The 14,932-nt window shown below is 46.9% G+C and overlaps 1 protein-coding gene across 11 annotated transcripts in view; it reads left to right on the top strand.

The window, feature by feature from the left end:
- Positions 1-7,359, top strand: part of LOC144093615 (uncharacterized) — an 85,707-nt gene extending 78,348 nt beyond the window's left edge. For all 11 annotated transcript variants that reach the window (XM_077627182.1, XM_077627184.1, XM_077627186.1 and 8 more), the window contains one exon: positions 7,202-7,359. In XM_077627182.1, coding sequence (XP_077483308.1) covers positions 7,202-7,244 — 43 coding nt within the window. In that variant the 3' untranslated portion in view covers positions 7,245-7,359. The remainder of the gene's footprint in view (positions 1-7,201) is intronic.
- The last annotated feature ends 7,573 nt before the right edge of the window (positions 7,360-14,932 follow it).

The following is a 14,932-nucleotide window of genomic DNA, read 5'->3' on the forward strand; positions in this document are numbered from 1 at the left end:
GTCATGCATTGCTATGCAGAGTGGATGAGATGCGCTCAGGTGAGCCCGCAGTGACGCCAACCGGGCGGCTGAAGCGGGCTTTGCCAGCCACACTGTGCAAATGGATCGTGGACGCATGGGCGGCCATCCCAGAAGAACTTGTGCGTCGTTCTTTTAAAAAGTGTGGCATCTTAAATGCCCTCGATGGCACGGAAGATGCGTACATTTGGGATGATTTGTCAGACAAAGAAATGTCCGAAGAAAGCAGTGCTGAAGGTGAAAGTGATTGAAGTGAAGTGCGGGATGTGATTTGAATAAATGTCTTCCCTGAGCTTTGGTCACTCGTATTATAAGCGGGCAAATTTTTTTTTTTTTTTCCATTTTGCGTCTTTAAAACTTCACCTCGTATTATGTTCGGGTTCGTATTACACGCGGGTTTTTACGGCTACCCTGTGGGCTCACTGAATAATAGCAGACCTTGAAACTTATGCGAGGTCTTGAAAAGGCTTGAGTTGATAAATGGGTGTATGATTAGGAAAGACTGCTCATGGGCCTAATATGCAATACAGTTGAACCCGGATATATCGAACCCGCATATTTCGAATTATTGGCTATTTCGAACACAAAGATTATCCCCTTGAAAATACTATGTACAAGTATAGGACAGTTGCATATTATCTCAAACTCCAGTTTCGCCAGCCATTCGATGTTTCAAACGCCGCGCTGTGCCCCTGGCAGGTGCGCTTTCCCCAAAGACACTCGCATCTCTGGTTGCGCAACGCACGGCACGGAGGTGAGCAGCGATGTTTGCAAACCATGCCTCCTTGGGAAAAAGAGAGAAACTGTAAGTGAGGGCAGCGCCCCCCTCCCCCCGACGACTGGCACAACTACAGTGAAAGCTCGTTAATTAGAACCTCGATAATTCGAATTTTTGGATAATTCGAACTACACTACTTGGTCCGGCCAAGCTCCATAGAGATCTGTGTATAAAAAAGCCTGTTAATTCGAAAGTGAGTCAGTTCCGCTACGGATAATTCGAACTACAAGCCGCCGCATCTGGGCGGCTTGGCAACACAGCACGTGGCCAAAAAAAAAGCACCTCCGCATAGTTTATGGCTGCGCACATCCTAAACGGGGACAGAAGATGGAACCAGATAAAACCGTGGAAGAGTGAGTAAAGCCTAAATGACGCCATCACCGGTGCGGTGGGCGGCAGCACCGGAGAGTAGGGGTTGGCGGCCGCAGTGACGGCTGCCTATGTTCTTTTCTGCACAGCCTCCGAAACTCGCAACTAAATACTCGTTAATTCGAGCCCTGTTAATTCGGAAATAAGGATAAGTACTGCCGGCGCGGTCCCAGCCAGTGCCCATGAAAGGCTACGACTTCGGACGGGCGGTACAAATTACGTACGAAAAACTTTTTTTTTTCTTTGTGAGTGTCGTCCTTCCACCCATCAGTCGCCAACAGAAGCATGTGATCAGCCGCAATCATGATGCCGGCTTTTAGCATCGTTCGCTGCAAAAGGCGTTTGCTGCTATGGCGCGTTCCAATGATTGAATGGCAGTAGACAACGTCCGCCGCAATCACCCATGGCGCAATAAGGTGAACATACTGTAAACGAGGCTCGGTTGCCGGACAAGCGCTGGCGCTCTGCCAAGTTCACTTCCCCTCCTTGCTAGAGCTAATGTCAGAAGGTAAACACACCGTCAAAGTAAACACAAGGGATGTTATCCCTGGGCAGCATCTTGGCACACTGCCAAGAAATGCATTGTGAACTGTGATGGTGCAAAACAAATGGAAGGAGGAAAGCGTTAATGGCTGACGCTTTTTTTTTTAATTCTTAGGAAAAAATCGGGGGTGGGTGGGTTCATTATGCGAATGGTGTCTTACGCCAGTAAATATGGTGCATATACCATAATGCAAATGGTTCTTGTCAGATTTTTCGAGGCCATTCGATAATTCGAACATCGGATAATTCAAACTTTTTTCCGGTCCCATGAAGTTCGAATTCACGAGCTTTTACTGTAGCACCAACGGTGAATTTCAGCTGAGTTTTCTCCCTCTCATTCCTTCATTTTCCTTTGTGCATTTGTCATTCCTTCGCTTACTTCTCGACAAACGCCAGTCGACTCCATCGGCCAGTGCGGGGCCTGTCGCATTTTTCTTGTGCATGTTTTTGTTTCAACACACTGGTTGTAGCGTGCGTGGCTCCTGTTATCAAGTGAACTATGGCATCTACAGATGTGAAAAAGATAAAGAATCTGGAGTTCGCAACAAAGCTTGAGGTGATCCGGCACTTTGAGAATGGCAAAAAAGAAATACTCTGTGGCACACGCATTTGGCATTCCACGGAGCACTCTAAGTATGCTGTTAAAAAACAAGCAGGACATCAAGCTCCAAGCAGGTGAGCGAAGAGCTCGGGAGCATGTCGTGTGTGCCCTGCTGCTTTCGACAAAGTTGAGAAGGCGCTGTATGCGTGGTTTCTCGAAGCCCGAGCGAAAAACATCCCTGTGGCTGGCCCCGTGTTAATGGAGAAGGTTTTCCACGGCTCTTGGCGAAGAGAACTTTTGCGGTGGCACTGGGTGGCTGCAGCAGTTTAAAAACCGCCACAGCATCGTGGGAAAAGCCATCTCAGGCGAAAGTGAGGCTGTCAGCAACCAGGAGATGCAGCAGTGGCTTTCAGAGGAGTGGCCGAAGATTGCTGCAAAGTTTTCGCCTGCCGAAGTCTTCAGTGCAGACGAGACTGGTCTCTTTTGGCAAATGCTGCTGAATAAGGCACTTAATCTCCATGAGAGCTCGTGTCACGGCGGGAAAATGAGCAAAGTGCTTGTGATGGTTCTGCTTGCGGCAAACATGGATGGCTCATGCAAACTGCATCAGTTTGTTATCGGAAAGAGCTCATCATCGCGCTGCAAGAATTGCAAGCAGCTTCCTGTCCGCTATGACTGTAACAGAAAGACCTGGATGACAAGCCAACTTTTTGTTGAATGGCTGCAGGCTTGGGACGCCGAGTTGGGCAGGTCGGGCTGCCGAGTATGCCTTCTGTTAGACAACTGCTCGGCCCATCAAACGACTTGCAAGCTGCAGAACATTGAACTCAAGTTTCTCTCACCGAACACCACAGCGAGACTGCGGCCCATGGACCAGGGTATCATAAAGGCTTTCAAGGTAGGCTGCAGAAGGCAATTTGTTCAGCGGCTCTCTATAGGCCTCCGCATGGGAACTGATCTCAAGATTGACCTGCTCGGTGCCATCCAGATGGTTACCGGCGCTTGGAACGACGTAAAACAGGCCACGGTAGCCAACAGTTTTGGCAAGGCAGGCCTTGAAGTAGTTGGAAATGAATGTCCTGAAGCTTTGGATGGCAACGATGAATGCTTAGAGGACGCATTTCGTGACTTGTCTCATTTTTACCATTGAGGACTTCATCAATGCTGACAGCGAAGTTCAGGCTGCAGCTGACCTCGGTGATGAGGACATTGTGGCCGGAATAGCTGGCGCCCAAGAAGGCGATCCCAGCGACGATGAGGACAGCTGTGTTTCAAAAGAGATGCGCCTGTGCTCAGCCGCTGAACTGGCATCAGCGTTCAGCCTCATTCGGCGTTGTTGCAGCAAAATGGAAGGTACTGGGCTGTCGCATTTGGACAGTCTCGAGAAGATCGGGACTAGTGTTTTCAACTTCATTAATCACAGCAAAAAGCAGTCAGAAATTAATAATTTTTTTTTCCATGAAATAAAGTGCTTTCACATTGCATGCCCGGACTTTGCGGTTCATGACTCTTGCAATCGACAAGTCTCAATTTGTCATGATCTCGAGCGCGAGTTAAGTATATGGAATTTCCTCTATATCGAACTATTTTCCTATCTCCTTAGAATTCGATATATCTGGGTTTGACTGTAGAAGAAAAGAGGGAAGGGAGGGGACACAGTGCATTTAGCACCCAAGACATTTTTCAAAATGCCAAAAGCAAGTCCAGTCTAGAATTGCCTGCAGGCCATATCTGGCTCTCATAGCTTGAGAATCAACTGTGGTGTGATTGACTGATTGCTTGCTAAGTGTGCCATGCACTCACAGTGTATACTGTGTCGCAGAGCATGAGAGCTTTAGTCTGGTTCATTTTCAACCTGCGCCTTCTGTCCTTTCTGCATCTGCCTCACTTTTTTGGGCCGTATTCTGTCATTCGTTTTTTTGATGTCGCATTAAAACGAACAACTTCTTGTGAGGTGAATGATGGCTCTTGTTCACTGATTCAAAGAGCATCTTTAAGATCTTATTCTAAGATCTTGATTTGACTGTAGTTTTTAACGCCTTCTCTCTAGGTGTAACCTGCAAGTCGTGAAAAACAGCTAAATCTTGTGCACTCACTGAAAAACTGTGAGGCATGTGCTATATCCCATACTGTCGAGGGATAAGACTCTGGCATAGAAATGATACACATATTTAGTAGACTACAGAAATGAACACATTAGTACATGCCGTTAGCCAGCAAACCATGCACAAGTATAAACCCTAACAACATGTGCACGTAGGAAACATTGGTATTCATCTGCATTTATCTGCCATCAAGGATTTGAGAGAAACCATTTGCACAACTTAAAGAGTTAGCAATTTTTTGTATATGCGCGCTTCCCTTTTTCTTTCTAAGAAATGCCTTGAGAAAGTTTACGACATAGCATATTTTCGCATTTTGCTAAAAAGCAGAACTCAATGTACATAGTAAACAGTGGCTCACAACCGTAGGCAGTGCAGTGGACTGGCAGATGTGTGTCAGTTTCAGCTTTAAATGTCATTGCATGCTCCAAAGCAGTCATTTATGCAGCGACCTCGATTCTAGCACGCCTTTGGTTGTTATGCGCACCCGTTTTTCATGCTTCGATAAAAATGAATTTTCTTCTCACATGGAACAAACAACCTTCATTGCAAGTATTTGGATGTCACTATGAAGTAAACAGTGCCACAGCCTCAATCGTCTTTCTGTCAGATGCCTGTTGGCCTCCAAAACGAAAATCCATGCCTTTTCACAAAATTGTTAATCAAGCACCTGCTTGCTTTGAACTCCATCCACGTTAGGACTTGCTGCCTCACTAGCTGCATAGCCCTAACTTCCATAGTCACAGCCTTGTGGTCTGCTTCCTGTTTTTGTACGAAGTCAGCAAGCTCCTCTTCTGTTTCTGGAAACCGGCCCTTCTGTCGCCCGTTGGAACCCTTCCGAGTCGACTTGGTGATGAGAATCCTGTCCCTATGCCTCCGCCAATTGCGCACTTAAATTTCTGGAACACCAAACACACATGAGGCCGCCCGATTGTCTTTTGCCTTTGCACACAAAATCACTTTTTTGTCAACCCGGTGTCGTAGTGAAATCAGTGCATCTTTGCAATCAGTGCTTCATTGTTGGCTCAAGTCAAGGTTGGCGCCTTGCTTGCAGGGCACTTGAAATGCTCGCGAAGCCTATCGGTATTCACGACTGCAGTAGTCTAGGTAGAGATATCGCTCTGCAAAGAATATCCTGCCATCATCTTTGTGATTTCGATGACAACAGGATGTTGCTGGCATAGTTTCATTTTCGTACTCAATTCTAATGCTCATGTCATTTTCAGGTGACATCTAGAAAAAAAGTGATTGTTAGAATCGAAAAGTTGCTTCTTTGTAAGAGTTTTTACATAATGGAATTTTGCGTATCACCTTCATGGCATAATCAGCATAGGACTTGGTGTGTTTCTTGATACAGGCTACTTTGACTCACTTTCGTAACCTACGTTAGTACACAGGAAGGCTAGTGCAAATATGATGCGTGGCAGAATCTTCTTCTTAAGCACATACCAACTAGCCCAGCAACTGTCCTTCTTGTAACATGTTTCCTTTCTTTTTTTTTGAAGCAAAAAGTTTCACTACTCTAGTCATCGCGCAAGCCAGAGAATGGCTTTGAACGACCTTCAGCCCAACCATGTTGGCTGTATATGACCATATGTGGTACAGTTATGGTGTCGAACCCTTGACCCATGACCTTTATTTCACCTTTGACTTTGGATTGACTTTTGACCTTAAGAATATCCGATGGGGTGATGTGAAGCCGTGTGATGACATCCGTCGACCATGTGATACCACAACATAGCCACGTGGTCGTGTGTATATGCTGTATTTACTCGAATGTAACGCGACTGTGAATGTAACGCGAGGGGGGTAACTTTACATGCTGCCCAGCGGGAAAAAATAAAAACACGAATGTAATGTGAGGCTTAAGGACGCAAAACAAAGTACCTACCTTTAATGGACATCGTGGCCAACATGTTTATTCATCTTCCTCGCTTTCGGAGGTTGAGTTCTCGGAAATGGAGTCCTCCTATTTCGCTGTCGAAGTCTCCCGGTAACTTCTGCCGTATCGATGTTGTTCACCGCAGGGAGAATCCATTCCTCTGCATGAACGTTTGGCCCGCCCACAAGACGCTCTGAACTTCCCATCTCCCGAGCAACGTCTCAGCTCGGCACTGTCCCCCATGAGATAGTTGTGCTGCTCGATAATAAAGTCCCCCACTTTTTTCTCCAGCTCAACGTGGTTGCTGTGGCGAGTCTCACAAAATCCTTTGCAGTCGGGCTCGCATTTAAAAAGCCCCTCCCGCTGCAGCCGCCATCCGCGGATGGTTGTCTCATTGAGGTCAAGTCTTCGAGCTGCCGCAAATTTCCCGACCTCTTCAGCTAACAGGATCGCTTTTCTCTTAAAACGAGCGTTGACGCATTGCCATCGTGTGCACTGAATCAATACACCGCGAGCGACGCTACAAGAACACGACGCGACGACGCATTGAGCGCGAGGTTATAGTGTTCTAGAAGGTTATATAGCGAGGTCGCAACGAACACAAAAACAACGCTTTGACTTTGGATGGATGACGACTTGGCTTCCGTGGTACCCATGTTGCCAGCATAAGATCTCAAAACTGCGGAAACCGAAACCAAGCTGATTGCTTTGAAATGGCTGCATCGTGGCACTGCTTTAGGCCAATCGAACTGCGGTATTATTTATAACGCGAGGGTAGACTTTAAGGGAAAGAAATCCGGGAAAGAACTCTCGTTACATTCGAGTAAATACTGTATATAGAATGGCTGTCGCGAGCGTGTAGAGGAGCTGCCATGGGCAAGCCTCGGACGCTTAGCATGCTTGCTTTTTTGCTGAATTCCGGGGTTAGCCAAGTTAAGCCACTGCCAATTTTTTCTTGTTCTTTGCAGGACCCTACTGGGCCGACTAAGCTGGCTGGATATGCCCGAATAATGTGCTCCTCCAGAGTCAGCTATGGGACCACTTGGCCATCACCCTATGCAGTACAGCTGTGTGTACTGCTACAGAAAGTTTTAATTCTTTCATTAAACAGTTTTTTTTGTGTGCTAAGGTTATTTTCTTTCTGTTGCTTAAATGTTCTCAAAGAAAAAAAAAAGGCACATATGTACCATAGTAGGTGCTGAGCATTGCTTTATCTATTGTGCGTATAGTTCAGTCTTCGAACTGCCCTGTGTCCGGTGATGTGTACTGAAATTTGGCATTTTGCAGGCGGTACATCATGCTGTGTTTTACGTTATATTTTGCAGTCAAATTGGTGAGTCTAACCAGAGCCTAGGGTTAAAAAAATCATGAATAGACATGAGACTGAAGCAGCATTGTTGACGTCTGGATAGAGCAAACTAGAGTAGGTATTTCTTTGCTTCATACTATGCCAGTTTGCTAAAGTTATCCTGCTGAACTAATCTATGCATGGCGATGGGCAATAAGTTTTTATATTGAAGGTACTGGAGCCCAAGAACAAGAAATGTTTGCAAGTGTTGGGACTGTTTTGACTTATTTTTCGTGCCTTTACCAAAATGTGTGAAATCACAATGTTAGTGGAAGTTGCGCATTTTGGACATCCCACGACTGTCTAACGCTTGTCTTGCTGCCAAGATAAGGCACCAAAGTTTGCATAGCCACTCTTGCTACTTATGCCTGCACAATCATGGGAAACACTCGGATGCAGTGCCATCATAAAGAAAAGTGCACCTTTGGTGCTTTCTTGAGACACAATACCAGTTTATAATTGCTGGGTGAGTTGGTTATGATCCATGCTACAAGCAGCCCGGAAAGACGAGGAATAAAACAGTCACCGTGAGCACTCGTGGTGTCTACCGTTTTGTTCATCTTTTCACGCTCTTTCTAGCATGGTTGATTGACTTTTCACACATTTCTATTTCTTCCTGTATTAGCTGGAAGATGCTTATGTGTCATCAGTAATACTGCATCACTATCACCTGTAATGTGTTTTTATTTTTTATATGTTTTAATGTTATGCTAACATTCTGCGATTCCTCATATATTTGTACACAAATGTTTAGTGTATCTATTTAATCATCCTGACAATCTATTACAGTTCGAGGCTGTGGCTCCAGTGCTTCCATGCTAATAAAGCTCTTGGGTTCTGTCAGGGTTGTGTAGTGGGTGACAACTGTGGTCAGTATGAAAGGAAGGGAATGCATGTCTTTTTGTGGCATAAACTTGGGCTGGTGTGCATTCAGTGAGTAGGCAGCTCATCACTAGTTCATGAGATGTATAATAGCCCTAGTGCACATACCAACATTAGCCGGTGATGACTGGGGCACATGCATCTTCTGTCAATTTGTATTGAGAGTGCCAGACGCAAGCAGGTTGTAGTCCTGAAGCCATATTGAGGCCAGATTCCACTTCGGTTCCGTCTCCGAACCGTTCCTTTTCGGAGTGATGTCAAAATGACGACAGCGAAGTACAGGAGGAGAAAGAAGGGGACACCAACGGTCAATCGGCGAGCGCCCGACCTCGCGGGAGCCTGGCCCACGACTGCCTGGCTTTTTTGGGGGCCGTACACTAAAAAATAGGTTGTTTTAACAAGAAATCAAATATTACAAATAAATGGTAGTACATATTATTTAATAAGTCACAGTATGTGCAAGGGAGTGCAGTAAAAAACTATTTTGACCTTTCTTTTGGTACATGTTTCTCTTTTCTGTCGGTAGATGGTGTCGCATACGCGAGCGCGCGGTGCCGTCTGGGAGAACATGTGCTTTTTGGCGCACGTTGAAGTTTCGTCTGCCTTTGGTTCCGTTTCTGACAAGAAGACTCGCAATGGTAGAAGCAGCGACTCGCCGGCCCCTTGGCCCCCATGTTTCGCTGCGACAGCATACTGTGCTGGTAGAGTTCATGGAGGAACACCTGTGGCTCGTAAAAGGGTCGTATGTTTTGACGCCAGAAATTATTCTAATAATAAATGATGCCATTTATATGTTGCCTTGCCGAGTATCGCTGTTATATGTATCAATTTTAACTGTTTTTATGTAGGGCCGCAATAACCGTATTGCGACGCAGAATGCAATATATTAAGAAAATAATGCGGAAACCTCGGCAGAATTTGTTTCCCATAAGTATCGTTAACATGTTACCCGACAATGTAAATGATGTTTCCTCACTCCGATTTTGAGTGCATTCAAATTTAAGCATACAAATGCACGAAATCCACGTAGGCGGCTGAAATTCGCGAATTATGATTTTGTTTTAACGAGTGGACATGTAGTACTTACCAACATCGTGTTTAGGGCGTAGTAGCCCTTTCTGGTCATGAATGCCTGCGTTTCACCAGGGCTGAGGCCTTTGGGCTGACTGATGACAGCGAGGGTTCCATCGATGCAGCCAACAACACGCACATTCGGACAACAGGAATTCGGAACAACAACAGGAATTCGGTCGCGGTGAAAAATTCTGCCACTGCCTGCTGCTTTTCCGCTGGCATGGACGGAAAGGCTACCCACCCTTTTCGCTTGCCTACGCAAGTTATAGCTAGTGCTACTGTGCTGATGCAGCGGCTCATTGAGGATTGCGAGAGTTGGATGGTCACCTCACCGCCGACAGGAGTCTTAGCTCCCGGTTGCAAAAAACCGAAGCGCGCAGAAATCGGCCGTCCGGTCGGCCCCTTTGTCCCGATTTCGCCCTCAAGATTAGCACACAGCCTACGCACCAGCGCCTTACTCATTCTGAAATGGCGGCGGAAATCCTCCTCCGGCAGATCGAAGGCATCTTCCCTGTTTCTAGGTCTTCTCTGCCCAGTGCGGCCGCAAAGAGCCGCGAAAAGATACGGGGTCATGGGCACTGCCATGTTTGTTTACAAGCGTGCAACAGCGGTTCCCGCGAAGCGGACCTACTCGCCGCGGTTCTTGTGCCAACCGGCGAAACGGTTCCTTTCAGCGCCGTGGCCACGCCCCGTGACGTAGACTAAAAACGCGGAGCCGCCTCCGGAAGTTTTTTGTCACGCCGGACGTGACGACGGACGGCCAATGAGAGGAGGAGAAAGGAACTGGTTCCTGGAACGGAACTGCAGTGGGATCTGGCCCCTGAAGTCTGGAGGTGTTCATGAGAATCATGTCGTCAAGTGGCACTTTCTTCCACTTTTCCAGGACTGGGTCCCATGTGAGAGTGGTTATGTGTGGGACATCGAGCGGATTTTTTCTTTTTAATACGTTGGATGTTCATGATGATGTTTTGAAATTTGTTTAAGTTGCAAAAACTAGGCCGAACAGGTATACGCTCTTGGCATTGTTTGAGTTTTTGAAATGTTCCCAAACCTCCCGCAACGTACATAAAAGAACCAAAAGGTGTTTTGCCTAGCCAATGCCCAGTGCAGATCTGTTCCATTAGCAAAAAAAAACAGCCTAGCAGGTTGAGCCCACTTGAGGGTCGTGCAGTTAACATTTGGTGCATCTGAAGTGCGTATATACTAGTAAGGAGACTTCCTTTATGACAAACAAAAAGTGGTGATTTTTTCTCGAAGAATGGTCAGCTATGTGCATCATGCCTGCTTTTTCAGTGGGCTGTGATAAGGCTCTGCTTTTTCAAAGCTTAGTCTTAGCCCTTTCCAAGCTGTCCAGCGCAGTCATGCACTTCCCATGAAAACCTTGCTCCTGCATGCAACGAGCTGCTTTTGGGACTAATTGAAGAAGGTTGGAGGTATGTCAAGGCTTCTACTTCATATTGAGTAGCTTCGTCACAGAATGGCTCTGCGACATCAGCATCAACCACACACAAACGTAAACTTTATGAAGCGTTTGGGATTTATAAAAGAGGTGACAAATGTTTGAGCGTACCATCTTTTCGCTTATCGAAGAAGGAAATAGCCTTTTTAGATTTGGACTACTAATATCAGTTTTGCACTGGTGTTTTTTTGTTGTTTTTATGTGTCTTTCTGTATTTATTGCAACATCGCGCAAAATACACTCATTGAAAGTTCAGCGCTGCATGTGTTTCTTTTCTCTGTCCAGTGTTTCACACTGTTTTCGACCAACTTGCCCAACAATCTTCCCTTTTACACCAGTGAAGTCGTCTCAGGTGACATCGGTTCCGGCCAACTGTGCATCAAAGATGCGTTGCCACAAATCCATATGTGTCTGATCACAAGGGTGTTGGACAGCATAATCCATTCCTGGACACATGTTAACCTGAAGTGATGCTTGTCGGGCGAGTTAATGATTCATTATGGTAATAGTAAAGTGCGTAACAAGGTGAGACAAAAAAGGACACAAGTGCTGATTATTAACTGTTTATTTCTTGCTGTTGCAACATATAAATATACACAGGAACTGCCAGCACTAGATGGACAGGAGCAATCGGGTCAACTGATGCACACTGATACAACTCAGCCCTTCGCTGGTTGCTGTCTATCTAGAAACGCGAGCTCTTTTCCCGATAGTGCGCCGCCGCGATGGCTGAGTGGTTATGGCGCTCTGCTGCTGGCCCGAAAGACACGGGTTCGATCCCGGCCGCGGCGGTTGAATTTTGATGGAGGCAAAATTCTAGAGGCTCGTGTGCTGTGCGATGTCAGTGCACGTTAAAGAACCCCAGGTGGTCGAAATTTCCGGAGCCCTTCACTACGGCATCTCTCGTAGCCTGAGTCGCTTTGGGACGTTAAACTCCCATAAACCATAAACTAATTTTTTCCCGATAGTGCCAGTGATCTACACTCACACGTTGCTTGCACATGCAATATTCTTAGCCTCGACAATCTCCCTAATTTGCTTGTCTCTGTGGTGGTTGTTAATTTGACTCTGTGTAAACAAGGGCAGGCATCGCTTTGGACTGCTCTATCCAAAACCTTAATAATGGAATTTGTTATTGAATACAGACCCTGTCTGTAGGCATATTTGAGCCCAGAAAGCATCACACTTATTTTCTAACAGAGCCTGGACATTAGTGCGGGAGTGAGAACTCCATTACTTTTGGTATTTTGTAAATAGTGTACAAAGCTCTCCCTTGTCCTTTTTTGCTATCGCTCCCCTCTATACTTCTCGCTATCCTTTCCGTTTCACCTCCGCGGGCTGCAGGTGCTTGAGATATTAGCAACTGCGACAGCGAGCAACATTCATTTCCTTCACTTTTTTTTAAGGCGAAAAGCCTTTCTTAAAGTCTCATGAGTGGCGTGGGCGGAAGTTGTTTGCACAAACTGTCAGTCATAAGTTGTGTGGTAAATAAAACAAAAATGTATATGTAATGAAACCAGAAATTTAAAAAAAATTACAATAGCCACCGCGGTGGGCAGTGGTTATGGTGCTTGGCTGCTGACCCAAAAGATGCGGGTTCGTTCCCGGCCTTGGCGGTCGAATTTCGATGGAGGCGAAATTCTAGAGGCCCCTGTTGTGCAATATCAGTGCACGTTAAAGAACCCCAGGTGGTCGAATTTCGAGAGTCCTTCACTACAGCGTCCCTCATAGCCTGAGTCGCTTTGAGATGTTAAACCCACATAAACCATACAAAATGAACTCAAAAAATAAAAACAAGGATTAAAAACTGAAAAATTATAGGAAATCCGGAGTTCCCGGGTTCGAACCCGACCGCGGCGGCTGCATTTTTATGGAGGCAAAACTCTAAGGCGCCGTGTGCTGTGCGATGTCAGTGCACGTCAAAGATCCCCAGATGGTTGAAATTATTCCGGAGCCCTCCACTACGGCACGTATTCTTCCTTTCTTTCACTCCCTCCTCTATCCCTTCCCTTACGGCGCGGTTCAGGTGTCCAACGATATATGAGACAGATACTGCACCATTTCCTTTCCGCCAAAACCTATTATTATTATTTAACGTGCCCTGACATCGCACAGCACCCGGGTGCCTTTGCGTTTCGCCTCCATCAAAATGCGGCCGCCTTGGTCGGGTTCGAATCCGGGTAATCATAATAATAATTGGTTTTGGGGGAAAGGAAATGGCGCAGTATCTGTCTCATATATCGTTGGACACCTGAACCGCGCCGTAAGGGAAGGGTAAAGGAGGGAGTGAAAGAAGAAAGGAAGAGAGAGGTGCCGTAGTGGAGGGCTCCGGAATAATTTCGACCACCTGGGGATCTTTAACGTGCACTGACATCGCACAGCACACGGGCGCCTTAGCGTTTTTCCTCGATAAAAACGCAGCCGCCGCGGTCGGGTTCGAACCCGGGAACTCGAATCCGGGTGAAGAATCTGTTTTTGGAGGAAATTCGAAACGAGGTTTTACCCAGCATTCATTTGTATGAAAAAAAAAGATACAGGCGCCAAAAGCATTGACGAACTCACTCAGTTTATGAAACTGGAAAGGAAGACTACAGAAGTTAAAATTGATGCATGCTGCCAAACGTGTGAAGAGCACAACTCGTACGTCAGAGCCTTCAAAATCGATTTGAATTTGTGAAAATTACTTCAGTTCATCAAAATGAATGGCAGCGTGCTCATTCGAACGGGCGAACTTTCACCTCGGTAAATATGGGGTCCCCTGAAGTTCGCGTGTTATTTTACAGGGATATTCACTGGATTGCGAATTAGGTGCGTTAGCAGCTCGGTTTTCCCTTCGGTTCTGGTGTTCTGATCCAGTGTGCACGGATGGCAGTTCGGATAGCGACAATGGGTTAATGTCCATATATGGAGCATTGGTCATTCTCTCCATTCACAGATCGCCGGGAGTCTTCCTACCACTCCTGGCGGAGTAGTGCAGCGGTCAAGCGATGCGCCACATCCCTGCGATGGCAAGTGCTGCCATCGATGGGACTTGGGTTGCCTGGGTTGGGTTGCGACCCAAGTTGCTGTTCCCTAGCAGCCTCTCACGATTAAACGAGCTGCCGCCTGGCACGGTGGACAGGTTGCTAGGTGTACATATATATGCCACCCCCCACCCCCCACGCACGCACGCACACACACAGCTTTGAAAGCTGTGTTTGTGGGCATGTCTTTATAGTATAGCACCGCAGTCTTGCTACTCCACTGTAGTTGAGTAAGAAGGAATATCAATACCCACAGAAAGCAATTTCAGGCTTTATGGCTAGCGTGTCCACGCAGGACGTGATACTCCAGCTTAAGAAGGACGTGCTGGACCCTCCACGCGGGACCGGGACGAAGGCAGTGCTCGGGCTAGACCTGAACAAGGCCCTCAACAACGTCTCGCATGAGACCACCCTCACGAACCTCTCAAAAATAGACCCGGGAGAACGGACATTCAATTACGTCCGATCATTCCTATCCTAACGGACCGCAGAGCTTGCATTAGGTGGCCTCAAATCGGAGCCCATTCCTCTGGGAAGCTGAGGCACGCCACAAGGCTCGGTGCTCTCGTCTTTCCTCTTTAACCTTGCATTCATTACACTACCCCCCAAACTCGCCGCCTTGCCGGGGTTGCAGCACACCTTATACGCGGACGACATCACCCTGTGGGTAACCACTGGGAATGACGGCCAAATAGAGGATACCCTGCAGCAGGCGGTTGACATAATTGAAACTTAGGCGTCGGGAGCGGGCCTTGAATGCTCGCACTCGAAATCGGAACTGCTGGTTCTTAGGGCCAAGCCACGTGGTAGAAACGCAAACCTTACCCCGCCGGCCCCTCTGAGTGTATATGTGCAAGGACTTCCGGTCAAGGAGGTCCAAACCATACGCATACTGGGCATCAGGGGCGTAGGG

The sequence above is a fragment of the Amblyomma americanum genome, chromosome 6 (genome assembly GCF_052857255.1).
Source record: "Amblyomma americanum isolate KBUSLIRL-KWMA chromosome 6, ASM5285725v1, whole genome shotgun sequence".
Lineage (NCBI taxonomy): Eukaryota > Metazoa > Arthropoda > Arachnida > Ixodida > Ixodidae > Amblyomma > Amblyomma americanum.